Here is a 15,051-nt window from a genome sequence, read left to right on the forward strand (position 1 = left end):
GAAAGGTGGAGTAAACGAGTCAGGAGCAGGTTCTTAATTGAATAAAGTTCTCTATTGAGGTATTTCTTTATTCCCAAACCCTCCAACACAATCAAAGATGACCTCACAATGAAAACACATCTTCTTTACAAGAACAAGGAACACACGGCGAGTATCTTCAAACTATAACATAAATCACAGGTGTGTCACAGCCTTAATGATCTGTCTGTGGAGAGCTCCCTTAGGGTAGTGGTCCGGATCCGTGGCGGCCATTCCCAAGAGGTGGTTTGTCCTCTTCTTCCCCCTTCCAAAAGGTACAGTTGAAGTCGGAAGTTTACATACACTTAGGTTGGAGGCATTAAAACTCGTTTTTCAACCACTTCACAAATTTCTTGTTAACAAACTATAGTTTTGGCAAGTCGGTTAGGACATCTTCTTTGTGCATGACAAGTAATTTTTCCAAAAATTGTTTACAGACAGATTATTTCACTTATAATTCACTGTATCACAATTCCAGTGGGTCAGAAGTTTACATACACTACACTAAGTTGACTATGCCTTTAAACAGCTTGGAATATTCCAGAAAATGATGTCATGGCTTTAGAAGCTTCTGATAGGCTAATTGACACAATTTGAGTCAATTGGAGGTGTACCTGTGGATGTATTTCAAGGCCTACCTTCAAACTCAGTGCCTCTTTGCTTGACATCATGGGAAAATCAAAAGAAATCAGTCAAGACCTCAGAAAAAAGAATTGTAGACCTCCACAAGTCTGGTTCATCCTTGGGAGCAATTTCCAAACACCTGAAGGTACCACATTCATCTGTACAAACAATAGTACGCAAGTATAATCACCATGGGACCACGCAGCTGTCATACCGCTCAGGAAGGAGACGCGTTCTGTCTCCTAGAGATGAACGTACTTTGGTGCGAAAAGTGCAAATCAATCCCAGAACAACAACAAAGGACCTTGTGAAGATGCTGGAGGAAACGGGTACAAAAGTATCTATTTCCACAGTAAAGCGAGTCCCATATCGACATAACCTGAAAGGCCGCTCCGTAAGGAAGAAGCCACTGCTCCAAAACCCCCATATAAAAAGCCAGACTAAGGTTTTCAACTGAACATTTGGACAAATATCATACTTTTTGGAGGAATATCCCCTGGTCTGATGAAACACAAATAGAACTGTTTGGCCATAATGACCATCGTTATGTTTGGAGGAAAAAGGGGGAGGCTTGCAAGCCGAAAAACACCATCCCAACCATGAAGCACGGGGGTGGCAGCATCATGTTGTGGGGGTGCTTTGCTGCAGGAGGGACTGGTGCACTTCACAAAATAGATAACATCATGAGGAGGAAAATTATGTGGATATATTGAAGCAACAGCTCAAGACGTCAGTCAGGAAGTTAAAGCTTGGTCGCAAATGGGTCTTCCAAATGGACAATGACCCCAAGCATACTTCCAAAGTTGTGGCAAAATGGCTTAAGGACAACAAAGTCAAGGTATTGGAGTGGCCATCACAAAGCCCTGACCTCAATCCCATATAATATTTGTGGGCAGAACTGAAAAACTGTGTGCGAGCAAGGAGGCCTACAAACCTGACTCCGTTACACCAGCTCTGTCAGGAGGAATGGGACAACATTCACCCAACTTATTGTGGGAAGCTTGTTAAACAATTTAAAGGCAATGCTACCAAATACTAATTGAGTGTATGTGAACTTCTGACCCACTGGGAATGTGATGAAAGAAATAGAAGCTGAAATATATCATTCTCTCTACTATTATTCTGACATTTCACATTCTTAAAATGAAGTGGTGATCCTAACTGACCTAAGACAGGGAATTTTTACTACGATTAAATGTCAGGAATTGTGAAAAACTGAGTTTAAATGTATTTGGCTAAGGTGTATGTAAACTTCCGACTTCCGACAACTTCTACTCCTTTGTAGAAGCAAACACTCTTTTCTTCCTCCAGTCTCTCCTACTGCCGGTTCCCTCCTCTCTCTTGTAGGGGAAAGAGAATAAGTCATTAGTGCCGTAAGCTTTGCTTAATTGCCTCTGATCACCTTGACTCACATGCCGGGCTGGGCTACTATCCGTGGGACCAGCCTGCCCTCTGGTGGTCCTTCCACATAGGTTAAAGGGTTAAAGTTAGGGGAAGGGTTAGCTAACATGCTAAGTAGTTGCGAAGTAGATATTTAGCTAAAATGCTAAAGTTGTCCATGATGAGATTCGAACACTCAACCTTTAGGTTGCTAGACGTTTGCGTTATACACCCGATCAACCACCCTGATTTTTGCTTTTGCCTTAAGTAACCTTCTGTCTTATGTAACCATACCAAACCTAACATATCATACTTATTTGAGTGTCCCGGATTTACTATTTTACGTCTAGTCTATGAGACTAGCCTGCTCAACCTAGCCCCGGAGAGAAAAAAGTCTAAATGTAATAAAAGGGCTCCAAAGCTCATCTAAGTAATTATTACTCAGCAATACTCTGTCACGCTAATCAGTTTAAAGTAAAGGACTGGAAAAATAACCTCTAGAACGTGTACTCTTTCCAATCTTGCCAGGAAGGTCATATGAATAATTGCATACCTTCGTTGTAGAGACTATTTTCACCCAAGCAACAGGTTAATGGAAAGCCTTGTTCTTCATTGACATTTTTCGCTCCTCAGAGCCTGATGCTGATCAACCAGCTGAGGGAGATCACTGGCATCCAAGACCCACAGATCCTCCTCAAGGCCCTGAATGTGAGTACCAAACACTGTGGACAGACAGGCAGATAGGCTTCGGTTCTGCCTGCTTAATCGGTATAACGTTGTCATATTGTGGATAGATAGACAGTAACTTAAGCCCTCTCAAAGTTTATTGATTCCTTCTTGGTGGTCCAGGCCTACCATATACCCAGAATCATAAAACACGGGACGAGATGTTAAAACTGTCCATTGTGCCAATAGATGTATGCACTCACATGAGATTTGCTGTGATATTGACAGTGGCATGGGAGATTTATTTCTTAGACTGGGTTAAGATGTCAATTTTGGGACACATCCTCAGTAGTGTGCCTTCGAATCAGTGGGTGTTTCGGCCTTTAATCACTAAACACCCTCATCAAAGGTGGCCAGCTAAAGGGTGATCAAGCCTTAGCTTGTGTCCCATGCCCAATTAAGATTTCCCACGGGACTATGCAAGGCAGGGGCGTCCTCTTCCCTGAGCCAGCCCTACAGCTGACCGCAAACCTCAGATCTGAATTGGGTTCTCAGGTGGGGGTGGGGGGTCATGAAGTTATAGCCCAGCAAGGGTCCTTCCGTTTGATCCAGATCCACTGGCTGCCTCTTTCAGCTGCTTGAGAAACTGCTCTGACGGTCTGCCGCAGAGCCTGTCCATGGATTCCAAGTTCTTTCACCAACCTGATGGTTGAAGAAGCCACGAATCCTCTGCATCCCACTTCAACTGGCCAGACTTTTGCATTCCAGCCACGCTGAGTTGCGTCTGCTGCCAACTCTGTGTAACGCAGTTTCTTACGCTCGTAGGCCTCTTCAACAGAGTTTTCCCACGGGACTGTGAGCTCTATGATGTACACAGCCTTTCGTGAAGGGGACCAGAGTACCATGTCTGGCCTAAGGTTGGTAGAAGCAATTTCTCAGCTAAATGATTGGACTGTCTCAATGACACTATGAGAGGACTTCAAGGTAGGTCCTGAAGACACTTAGGGAACAAATGTTTTTATTACCACATGTCTACTTGATTTGACATTTGATTAATTGTGTTGTGACATGACATTAGCTGTAGGCCATGTCAGAGACCAATGATGTAGTGTCTAAGAAGGAAACAGTGAGATGATGTCATGCCAACACCATTTGTCAATGAGCATGAACTAGATGGAGGGAAACCCTCATATTGTACATTTGAGCGATGAAGATTTCAGGTCGTTGTTGCAAAAGAGTTTTCAGCGACTTACGTACTTAAAAAGGCAAAATAAATTATATTGTTAGACATATTTGTCAGCCGGCTCTTTCATGGGCTTAGTCCCCGGGAACAAATCCATTAGAAGGACTCTATCACGTAGAGGTCAAACTTAAGGTTAGGGGTAGCCACTTGCCTCTGTGCCAGTTTATCTCTGCTTTAGCTGCTCTGTCCTTTGTCAGAGTTATCATCAAATTCAGAAACAGACTGGCACCGGGCCAGGGAGTTCTTGGAAAGGACACATTGTAATGCCTACTCTTATATCTCTGATACCAGGCCAGTCAGGGGGACATTAGCCATGCTGTTGGGCTGCTGACCACACAGCCGCCAGAGGAGGGCCAGGGGACTGAGGACACACCAGCCACAGAAGTCAACAGGGAGGCCTGGGGGGCCCAGAAAGGTAGGCCGGAAGTTGGGAAGGAAAGTCTAAGGAAAGGAGCAAAATACTGAGGGTCTTGTGATGAACATAAAATATAATTTGTTTCCCAATGTTTGTCCTCAGGTGCTCCTCCTAAAGATGACCTTCAGACAGCCATTGAGCTCAGCTTGCAAGAATCCCAGGCAGAGGAGAGAGAGCTCAACAGGTATAGTCATCCAGTACCTCACCATTTCCCCTTTGCTTGCTGTTTTCTTGCTGAAAGAAGTAACCAATTGAGAGTCATCTCTCAATTAAAAGGTTATAATATCTGAAGTGAACACAGAAGTACAGTATGAGAAATAGATAACATCAACAAAAAAGGAAAACCAGGGTCTTGTTCATAAGAGCAAGCAACAGAAAATGTTTTGAAACAGAAAACAAAAATTTGCATTTCTTATTGGATTCCCTCCCCATTTTTGTCAGTTTTCTTCCATTTGGTGCCTAATGAACACAACCCAGGTGAAACTATCAATCAGACCATTGTCTACAGTTGAGGAGTGGCATGTTTTGGTGTGTTCCAGGGCACTGGAGGCCAGTGTGGAGGACAGCGCTGCACGGGTGAAGAGGAAGCGCTGCGAGGCCCAAGGAGAGAGCTGCAGCCCTGCAGACTGGATCCGTAAGGAGGAGTGGCCCGTGGGCATCCGCAATGTGGGCAACACCTGCTGGTTCAGTGCTGTCATACAGGTGAGGTACACACAATATACACACTAATGCACAGTTATTAACAGTGTCTGCTCTGGAGCTTGATCTTTAAAATATAAAAAAGTATGCACAGAAAAAGAGAATTGTGCCAGTGAGATGAACAGGATAAAAAGATAAGTATAACATTTGCGGTTTGTACTGTGGACCTTGTTAATGCTTTGTCATTTAAGACCACCTGTTGTATCACCAGTCAGGTCCTGGCTGTTACTAAGGTTGATGTCGTACAGTAAAGGTTGTATTTGTATTGCAGAATCTGCAGAATCACTTGGACTCCTTTGGTCTCTATAATACGGCCTTGACTTTCTGCACCACCTCCTAATTTGTGTATATGTGATGACCATGTTTAGAACCTCTCCCAGTTTTCCAAAACCTTTCAAGACTTCTGGTGTGAATCGGTTCAAAATATTACCACTAGGCGAGAAGGCTCCAAACACATGTTTGTTTTTCCGTCCAATTTGCTGAACGATGTTGACTTCTGGCAAATAGAGGGAGAAGATTTATTTTCAACCTGTTACCACACAATCAAGCCATATTGTGTTAATTGAGTTGTCGGTAATACCAGGAGGATGGGGAAAGATGAGGGGCAGTGGTGGGATAAGGGTTTTTACTTTCCAAACGCAAAAGCTTCTTGGTGCAATAATTCTATTAAGAGTCCATTCCAGACTAAATTTAGCTGGGCCTATCAGGTGGCTCTGCTGAAATTCAAGCCTTCATTGATATTGATAGACTGCAAGGGTAATTAAATAGTGCAGTGTTGTGATGATAGAGCAAGCGATGAACTCTGCCGCCTGGACTGAAATGAGTTTATATCGGTAGATTAGGCCAAATGGGAATGCTCATTTGTCTTAATTTCGTTAAGATATGCGCCACATCGATTTAAAGCACTAAAACCCAAAGGAAATATCATCAGTGGATAGCAATGCATGCACACATTTTGAGTGGCTGAGAAGTCATTTGAAGTTGTTCCATTTTAAATCCATCATTTTATTTTACTCTTTCCATCACAATTTACCCATAGAAAGTAGTTATCTGATTGAGACTCACTGTATGAATGCATGTGGCTGTGTACTCATATTTCTATGGTATCTGGTGTGGTACGCTTTACAGTAAGATTGTGATCATCTGTAATTAAGTTTCAGGGAAACGAGAAAGTTGAGAAGACACATAGGCCTAATGCGATCAAAAACGTGGGTATATTGTTGTCTCTTCAAAACTGCACAAAAGGCTCCATTGTGTTGTATATGTTACAGAGTTAGCAATAAAACACACTATGGCTCACCAGCATCGATGAAGTGTCTTGTCACTAATATAAAGAGAAGATTATCTCATTTATTCGTCTTGTTATGAGAGGAAAATTACCATCACCCTTATCTCAATGGTATTTTCTTTTGTTTGCTTAACTGTGACTCTCGTGTGTTAAAACCTCCATAAGTATCCTCGACAATGACATTTTTACACACGAAAAGACAGGTCACCTTTCCGTCACTCTATCATCTTTGTCTCTTATTTCAGTCGCTGTTCCACCTGCCCGTGTTCCGCAGATTGGTACTTAACTACTGCCTGTCTGAGCGAATCCTGGAGAAGTGTAAGAGCCACTCGGTGAGTGTCCAATGGAGAGCCAGGAGCCCTGAGGAACAGAGACTGGACCTTTGTGTCCCAGAGGCTGAAGAGTCAGGGGATGTCTGGCTGATGTTAGAGGGGAAACTAGACTACAGAGTTATACATTGTGCATAAAGATAGTGGTTAACACTTAATAGTAACTTCCATGAAGAAGCATTGATAAACAATTTATAAACAGTGTAGGCTACATGTTATAATCAAATGTTATAAAAATGTATATACGTTTATAAGAAAGGCTCATGAATGTTATTATTAAGTGTAAGTACAAAGTTAAATGGACTCCTCTGCATATGAAGATATATTGTTGAAAACAGTAAAGTGTTGCCCAGGTTTTCCAGTGCAGCTCTGTGAAGTAAGAGAAGCCTAACGTATGCATGTGTTCTCAGGACAAGAGGAACATAGCCTTCATGCAGGAGCTGCGCTGTCTCTTTGCTCTCATGGTGGGCTCCACTCGCAGGTTTGTGGACCCGTCTGCTGCCGTAGAGCTTTTGAGAGATGCTTTCCGATCCAGTGAGGCCCAACAGGTACACACTGAGGTCCAACAGGTATACGCACATACACACTTGCCAATACACACACACACACACACACACACACACACACACACACACACACACACCAGGGTCATGGCCACCCCTTTACATCAACTGCTTTGCATACAAAGATGTTCATTTCAGATGTGTTCATTCTAGGATGTGAGTGAGTTCACCCACAAACTCCTTGACTGGCTTGAAGATGCCTTTCAGCTGGCTGCTAATGGAAAGTAAGTCAAGGATTTTATCCCAACAGTCAGTTCTGTACGAAAACACATTTATCGTCATAGCTAACCAGGGGCGCAAATTTCACTGGGGACAGGGGGGACATCACCCCCACATTCTGAAATTACATATTTGTCCCCCCCAGTTTAATAATTGGAATGTGATACAAAATGAGGCACCTGTGTGCTTTAGGACCATGTATGCGCCTCTGAGCGGTTGGGTAGGCTGTTTGGAGTGTTTATCAGACTGGATTTAAAATGGAAGAGTGTGGTAACATCTCACAGCAAGAACTGGCAAATCTGGTGCAGTCCATGAGGAGGAGATGCACTGCAGTACTTAATGCAGCTGGTGGCCACACCAGATACTGACTGTTACTTTTGATTTTGACCCCCCCTTTGTTCAGGGACACATTATTCCATTTCTGTCAGTCACATGCCTGTGGAACTTGTTCAGTTTATGTCTGTTGAATCTTGTTATGTTCATACAAATATTTACACATGTTAAGTTTGCTGAAAATAAGCGCAGTTGACAGTGCAAGGACGTTTCTTTTTTTGCTGAGTTTTATTTATATATATATCCATATGTGTGTCCAAACTTTTGACTGGTACTGTATGTATATACAGTACCATACAGTACCAGTCAAAAGTTTGGACACACCTACTCATTCATGGGTTTTTCTTTATTTTTACTGTTTTCTACATTGTAGAAATGAATGAAATTAAGTAACACATGCATTTCAATGAACAGGTGTGTTTTGTTAATTTGTGGAATTGCTTTCCTTCTTAATGCGTTTGAGGCAATCAGTTGTTTTGTGACAAGGTAGGGTTGGTATACAGAAGATAGCCCTATTTGGTAAAATACCATGTCCATATTATGGCAAGAACAGCTCAAATAAGCAAAGAGAAATGACGGTCCATCATTACTTTAACTTCTTATGGCTGGAGGCAGTATTGAGTAGCTTGGATGAATAAGGTGCCCAGAGTAAATTGCCTGCTACTCAGTCCCAGTTGCTAATATATGCATATTATTAGTATATTTGGATAGAAAACACTCAGAAGTTTCTAAAACTGTTTGAATGATGTCTGTGAGTATAGCAGAACTCATATGGCAGGCAAAAACCTGAGAAAAAAGCCAACCAGGAAGTGGGAAATCTGAGGTTGGTCGTTTTTCAACTCATTCCCTATTGAAGATACAGTGGGATATTTGTCATGTTGCACTTCCTAAGGCTTCCACTAGATGTCAACAGTCTTTAGAACCTTGTTTGATGCTTCTACTGTGAAGTGGGGCCAAATGAGAGGGGATTGAGTAAGGTCTGCCATGAGCTGAACATGCGCTGACCATGCGCGTTCACGTGAGAGCGAGCTCTGTTCCATCGCATTTCTGAAGACAAAGGAATTCTCCGGTTGGAACATTATTGAAGATTTATGTTAAAAACATCCTAAAGATTGATTCTATACTTCGTTTGACATGTTTCTACGGACTGTAATATGACTTTTCGTCTGAACTTTTGCCTGGACCTGCCCCCGCTTCGTGAGTTTAGATTGTGTACTGAACGCGTGAAGAAAACTGATTTATTTGGACATAAATGATGGACATTATCGAACAAAATAAACCTTTATTGTGGAACTGGGATTCTTGGGAGTGCATTCTGATGATCATCAAAGGTAAGTGAATGTTTATAATGTTATTTCTGACTTCTGTTGATTGCACAATATGGCGGATATTTTTTTTTATTGTTTGGGCTCTGAGCGCCGTACTCAGATTATTCCATGGTTTGCTTTTTCCGTAAAGCTTTTTTGAAATCTGACACAGCGGTTGCATTAAGGAGAAGTGTATCTAAAGTTCCATGCATAACACTTGCATTTTCATCAACATTTATGAGTATTTCTGTAAATTGATGTGGCTCTCTGCAAAATCACCGGATGTTTTTGGAACTACTGAACATAACGCACCAATGTATACTGAGATTTTTTTATATAAATACGAACTTTATCGAACAAAACATACATGTATTGTGTAACATGAAGTCCTATGAGTGTCATCTGATGAAGATCATCAAAGGTTAGTGATTAATTCTATCTCTATTTCTGCTTTTTGTGACTCCTCTTTTTGGCTGGAAAAATGGCTGTGTTTTTCTGTGACTTGGCTCTGACCTAACATAATCGTTTGTGGTGCATTCGCCGAAAAGCCTATTTGAAATCGGACACTGTGGTGGGATTAACAAGACGTGTATCTTTAAAATGGTGTGAAATACTTGTATGCTTGAGGAATTTTAATTATGAGATTTCTGTTTGAATTTGGCGCCCTGCACTTTCACTGGCTGTTGTCATATCGATCCCGTTAGCGGGATCTCAGCCATAAGAAGTTTAAGACATGAAGGTCAGTCAATCCGGACCATTTCAAGAACTTTGAACGTTTCTTCAAGTGCAGTCGCAAAAACCATCAAGCGCTATGATGAAACTGGCTCTCATGAGGACCGCCACAGGAAAGGAAGACCCAGAGTTACCTCTGCTACAGAGGATAATAGTTCACTAGAGTCGAATTGCAACCTAAAAAATTATTATTATTATTCACGGACAGACACATTTCAACATCTCAACTGTTCAGAGGAAGCTGTGTGAGTCAGGCCTTCATGGTCGACTTGCCGCAAAGAAACCACTACTAAAGGACACCAATAAGAAGAAGAGACTTGCTTGGGCCAAGAAACATGAGCAATGGACATTAGACTGGTGGAAATCTGTCCTTTGGTCAGATTTTTTTTATTTTTGGTTCCAACCGCCGTGTCTTTGTGAGTTGCAGAGTAGGTGAACGTGTAGATCCCACCTTGAAGCATGGAGGAGGTGTGATGGTGTGGGGGTGCTTTGCTGGTGACACTGTAGGTGATTTATTTAGAATTCAAGACACACTTAACTAGCATAGCTACCACAACATTCTGCAGCGATACGCCATCCTATCTGGTTTGCGCTTAGTGGGACTATCATTTGTTTTTCAGCAGGACAATGACCCAACACCTCCAGGCTGTGTAAGGGTTATTTGACCAAGAAGGAGAGTGATGGAGTGTTGCGTCAGATGACCTGGCCTCCACAATCACCCGACCTCAACCCAATTGAGATGGTTTGGGATGAGTTGGGTCACAGAGTGAAGGAAAAGCAGCCAACAAGTGCTCAGCATATGTGGGAACTACTTTAAGACTGTTGGAAAAGCTTTCCATGTGAAGCTGGTTGAGTGAATGCCAAGAGTGTGCAAAGCTGTCATCAAGGCAAAGGGTGGCTACTTTGAAAAATCTCATCTCAAATATATTTCGATTTAAAAAAAATAAAACTTTTTGGTTTACTACATTGTGTTATACATTGTTATTATTTCCATATGTGTTATTTCATAGTTTTGATGTCTTCACTGTTATTTTACAATGTAGAAAAAGCCTTGAATGAGTAGGTGTGTTCAAACTTTTGGCTGGTACTAAAACCAAAGTTGCTCCCCTGTTGCTAACTAAGATATCATAGCTATGGTAATTTGTTAAGCTATTTGACATTCCAGTACTGAACATATAATACGTATTCTTATTACTGTACCAGTATTATTTGTCTTGAAGTACAGGAAATCAGATATTGAATTGCTCGAGGTATAAATGTGATCTTATCTTTAGCAGCCCGGAAGATAAAAAAGAAAACCCAATGGTTCAGCTGTTCTATGGGACATTTGTGGCAGAGAGAACTCATGCGGGTAAGTATAGAATGGACATTTCATTTTGGTTATACATACTGTAGGGCCTCAAGTATTTCCTGATCACCTGACATGACCAAGAAAAGCTTGTTTTTAGGCTATGACCGTAGTCACTATCATATCATACTTGGCTATGACCCTATATGACTAGTCGTAATCTGATATAGCCTTTAAGTAGGCGCCATAGTTTTTCCTGCTGAGGTCACATGGTGAAGAAAAACTCCTGACCCTTATGCAATCCTTATTTTTTCTGTCAATTCACATCGATGTTTGACAATGTGTAGGCAAGACCTTATCCAACATCGAGCAGTTTGGCCAGTACCCCTTACAAGTGAACGGTTTCAACAACTTGGATGAATGTCTTGAAGGCGCCATGATAGAGGGGGAGATTGAAGCCCTACATTTGGATCAAACCATTTCGTCTGGCAGCGAGGTGAGCATACCAAACTCCTAGCTTTATGTTTACTCTGAAAGTTGATGTGAATGTTAAGCCAAATACATATGAATGTAAATGTAATATAGATAGAAATTGAAATGTTAATGTGAATTCTGTTGTGTTCCAGAGGTGGTTCTCAAAGTTACCACCAGTGTTGACCTTTGAACTGTCCAGGTTTGAGTTCAACCAGTCTTTAGGACGCCCAGAAAAGATTCATAAGAAACTGGAATTCCCACAAATCATATATATGGACAGGTGAGCTGTTTGATATTAATTTGAGAAAAAACAAAAACTAATATATATATATATATATATATATATATATATATATATATATATATGCCCCCTTTGAAATGTTCTCAACTTTTGCATATTTTTTTATACTGAACAAATAACACAACAATTACATACTTATTTCATTTATTACATTAACAACGTTATGCAACACCCAGTGCTCCTTTGTGAACAAGTAATTGCCCCCTTACTCTCAATAACTGCTTGTGCCACATTTAGCTGCAATGACTCCAACCAAACGCTTCCTGTAGTTGTTGATCAGTCTCTCAGGTCGCTGTGGAGGTAGTGTGATGGTTTATATTTAAGCAATAAGGCCCGAGGAGATGTGGTATATGGCCAAAATACCATGGCTAAGGGATGTTCTTATGCATGACACAATGTGGAATGCCTGGATACAGCCCTTAGCCGTGGTATATTGGCAATATACTGTACCAATACCCCCAGAGGTGCCTTATTGCTATTATAAACTGGTGACCATGGTAATTAGAGCAGCAAAAATAAATGTTTTGTTATATCCGTGGTATACGGTCTGATATACCATGGCTGTCAGCCAGTCAGTAATCAGGGCTTGAATCACCCAGTTTATAATCAATGAAAGTCAGAAGTTTACATACAACTTCTCAAAATAGATTTAAACTCAGTTTCTCACAATTCCTGACATTTAATCCTAGTAAAAAAAATCCCTGTCTTAGGTCAGTTAGGATCACCACTTTATTTTAAGAATGTGAAATGTCAGAATAAAAGTAGAGAGATTTATTTCAGCTTTTTATTTATTTCATCACATTCCCAGTGGGTCAGAAGTTTACATACACTCAATTAGTATATGGTAGCATTGCCTTAAACAATTTAAACTTGGGTCAAATGTTTCAGGTAGCCTTCCACAAGCTTCCCACAATAAGTTGGGTGAATTTTGTCCCATTCCTCCTGACAGAGCTGGTGTAACTGAGTCAGGTTTGTAGGCCTCCTTGCTCGCACCCACTTTTTCAGTTCTGCACACACATTTTCTATAGGATTGAGGTCAGGGCTTTGTGATGGCCACTCCAATACCTTGACTTTGTTGTCCTTAAGCCATGTTGCCGCAACTTTGAAAGTATGCTTGGGGTCATTGTCTATTTGGAAGACCCATTTGTGACCAAGCTTTAACTTCCTGACTGATGTCTTGAGATGTTGCTTCAATATATCCACATAATTTTCCTTCTCATGACGCCATCTATTTTGTGAAGTGCACCAGTCCCTCCTGCAGCAAAGCACCCCCACAACATGATGCTGCCACCCCCGTGCTTCACAGTTGGGATGGTGTTCTTCGGCTTGCAAGCCTCCCCCTTTTTCCTCCAAACATAACGATGATTATTATGGCTAAACAGTTCTATTTTTGTTTCATCAGACCAGAGGACATTTAAAAAATATATATATGATCTTTGTCCCCACGTGCAGTTGCAAACCGTAGTCTGGCTTTTTTGTGGCGATTTTGGAGCAGTGGCTTCTTCCTTGCTGAGCGGCCTTTCAGGTTATGTCGATATAGGACTTGTTTTACTGTGGATATAGATACTTTTGTGCCTGTTTTCTCCAGCATCTTCACAAGGTCCTTTGCTGTTGTTCTGGGATTGATTTGCACTTTTCGCACCAAAGTACGTTCATCACTAGGAGACAGAATGAGTCTCCTTCCTGAGCGGTATAACGACTGTCTGGTCCCATGGTGTTTATACTTGCGTACTATTATTTGTACAGATGAACGTGGTGCCTTCAGGCCTTTGGAAATTGCTCCCAAGGATGAACCAGACTTGTGGAGGTCTACAATTCTTTTTTCTGAGGTCTTGGCTGATTTCTTTTGATTTTCCCATGATGTCAAGCAAAGAGGCACTGAGTTTGAAGGTAGGCCTTGAAATACATCCACAGGTACACCTCCAATTGACTCAAATTATGTCAATTAGCCTATCAGAAGCTTCTAAAGCCATGACATAATTTTCTGGAATTTCCCAAGCTGTTAAAAGGCACAGTCAACTTAGTGTATGTAAACTTCTGACCCACTGGAATTGTGATACAGTGAATTATAAGTGAAATAATCTGTCTGTAAACAATTGTTAGAGAAATGTCATGCACAAAGTAGATTTCATAAACAACTTGCCAATACTATAGTTTGTTAACAAGAAATTTGTGAAGTGGTTGAAACACTTAGGTTGGAGTCATTAAAACTCGTTTTTGTAAACTTCCGACTTCAACTATCGGCATTCACTTAGACTGAGCATTGTATTGCATTGTAATGTTGATACTGTAAGTGGGGAACCAGAGTCAAATAAACTTTTGTTGTGGTAAACTAAGTTTACTGTATGCGAACAGATACCTTCACAAGAACAATGAGCAGACCCACAACAGGAGAGAAGAAGTGAAGAGACTGAAGGAGCAGCTCATAGTCCTGCAGCAGAAACTGGAGTGGTGAGTTTACTATTGAGGTTACTGTTTGTAAAGCAGTGTGACACATCAGGTTTGTTCACGTGTTATTTTAGTTAATACTTTTTCATTAAAAAAGTCAGTGATGACTGCAACAGGATGGATACCTCCAAATGTGTCCATTGAGAGTGAATTAATCATGAGTTAGTATAAAACTGTCATACACATAGTGGTCCCATAATATTAGTTGTTTGATTCAGGTAGGAAATGTCCTACTCATGAGTCATGACTGACAATGTTATTGATGAAACCTGCTTGTAATTGTTTGGGTACAGTCAGTTCAACCTCTGTCTCCTTCTGTTTCCAGCTACAGAAACTATGGCTCAGGGCCGACAAAGTATCCACTGGCGGACATGTTACAGTACGTGTTGGAGTTCGCCTGCACCAAGCCCACCAGTGTGTCCCCAGCTGAAGATGTGAGGCTGGCTGCCTCTTCCCCCACTCCCTCCGGGAGCAACACCAAGCACACAGAGGGCAACCCTGATGACACCAGGCAAGGACCTCTGGGACAACTGCGTCTCACTAGTCAAGGCTATGAGTGAATTTCTAGTTTCATGTGCTTACACAATATCTAGTCTTGCATTACTTACCGGTACTCCATGTTACTCAATATGACTGCAGTGCAGCTGCTGAAGAGAGCTGAACACTTTGATGTTTTCCTACCTAGAATGTCAATGTGAATCAGTCAATTCAGGAGATTATTGAA

The 15,051-nt window shown here is 41.5% G+C and overlaps 1 protein-coding gene across 1 annotated transcript in view; it reads left to right on the top strand.

Annotated features, from left to right (window-relative positions):
• The first annotated feature begins 2,661 nt into the window (after positions 1-2,661).
• Positions 2,662-15,051, top strand: part of LOC120057431 (ubiquitin carboxyl-terminal hydrolase 28-like) — a 29,707-nt gene continuing 17,317 nt past the window's right edge. The window contains exons 1-12 of the mRNA XM_039006055.1: positions 2,662-2,730; positions 4,223-4,370; positions 4,449-4,530; positions 4,886-5,048; positions 6,579-6,665; positions 7,073-7,231; positions 7,379-7,449; positions 11,091-11,167; positions 11,452-11,600; positions 11,731-11,858; positions 14,235-14,330; positions 14,653-14,861. Of these exons, the coding sequence (XP_038861983.1) occupies positions 2,662-2,730; positions 4,223-4,370; positions 4,449-4,530; positions 4,886-5,048; positions 6,579-6,665; positions 7,073-7,231; positions 7,379-7,449; positions 11,091-11,167; positions 11,452-11,600; positions 11,731-11,858; positions 14,235-14,330; positions 14,653-14,861 (1,438 nt within the window). The remainder of the gene's footprint in view (positions 2,731-4,222; positions 4,371-4,448; positions 4,531-4,885; positions 5,049-6,578; positions 6,666-7,072; positions 7,232-7,378; positions 7,450-11,090; positions 11,168-11,451; positions 11,601-11,730; positions 11,859-14,234; positions 14,331-14,652; positions 14,862-15,051) is intronic.

The sequence above is a fragment of the Salvelinus namaycush genome, chromosome 12 (assembly GCF_016432855.1).
Source record: "Salvelinus namaycush isolate Seneca chromosome 12, SaNama_1.0, whole genome shotgun sequence".
Taxonomy (NCBI): domain Eukaryota; kingdom Metazoa; phylum Chordata; class Actinopteri; order Salmoniformes; family Salmonidae; genus Salvelinus; species Salvelinus namaycush.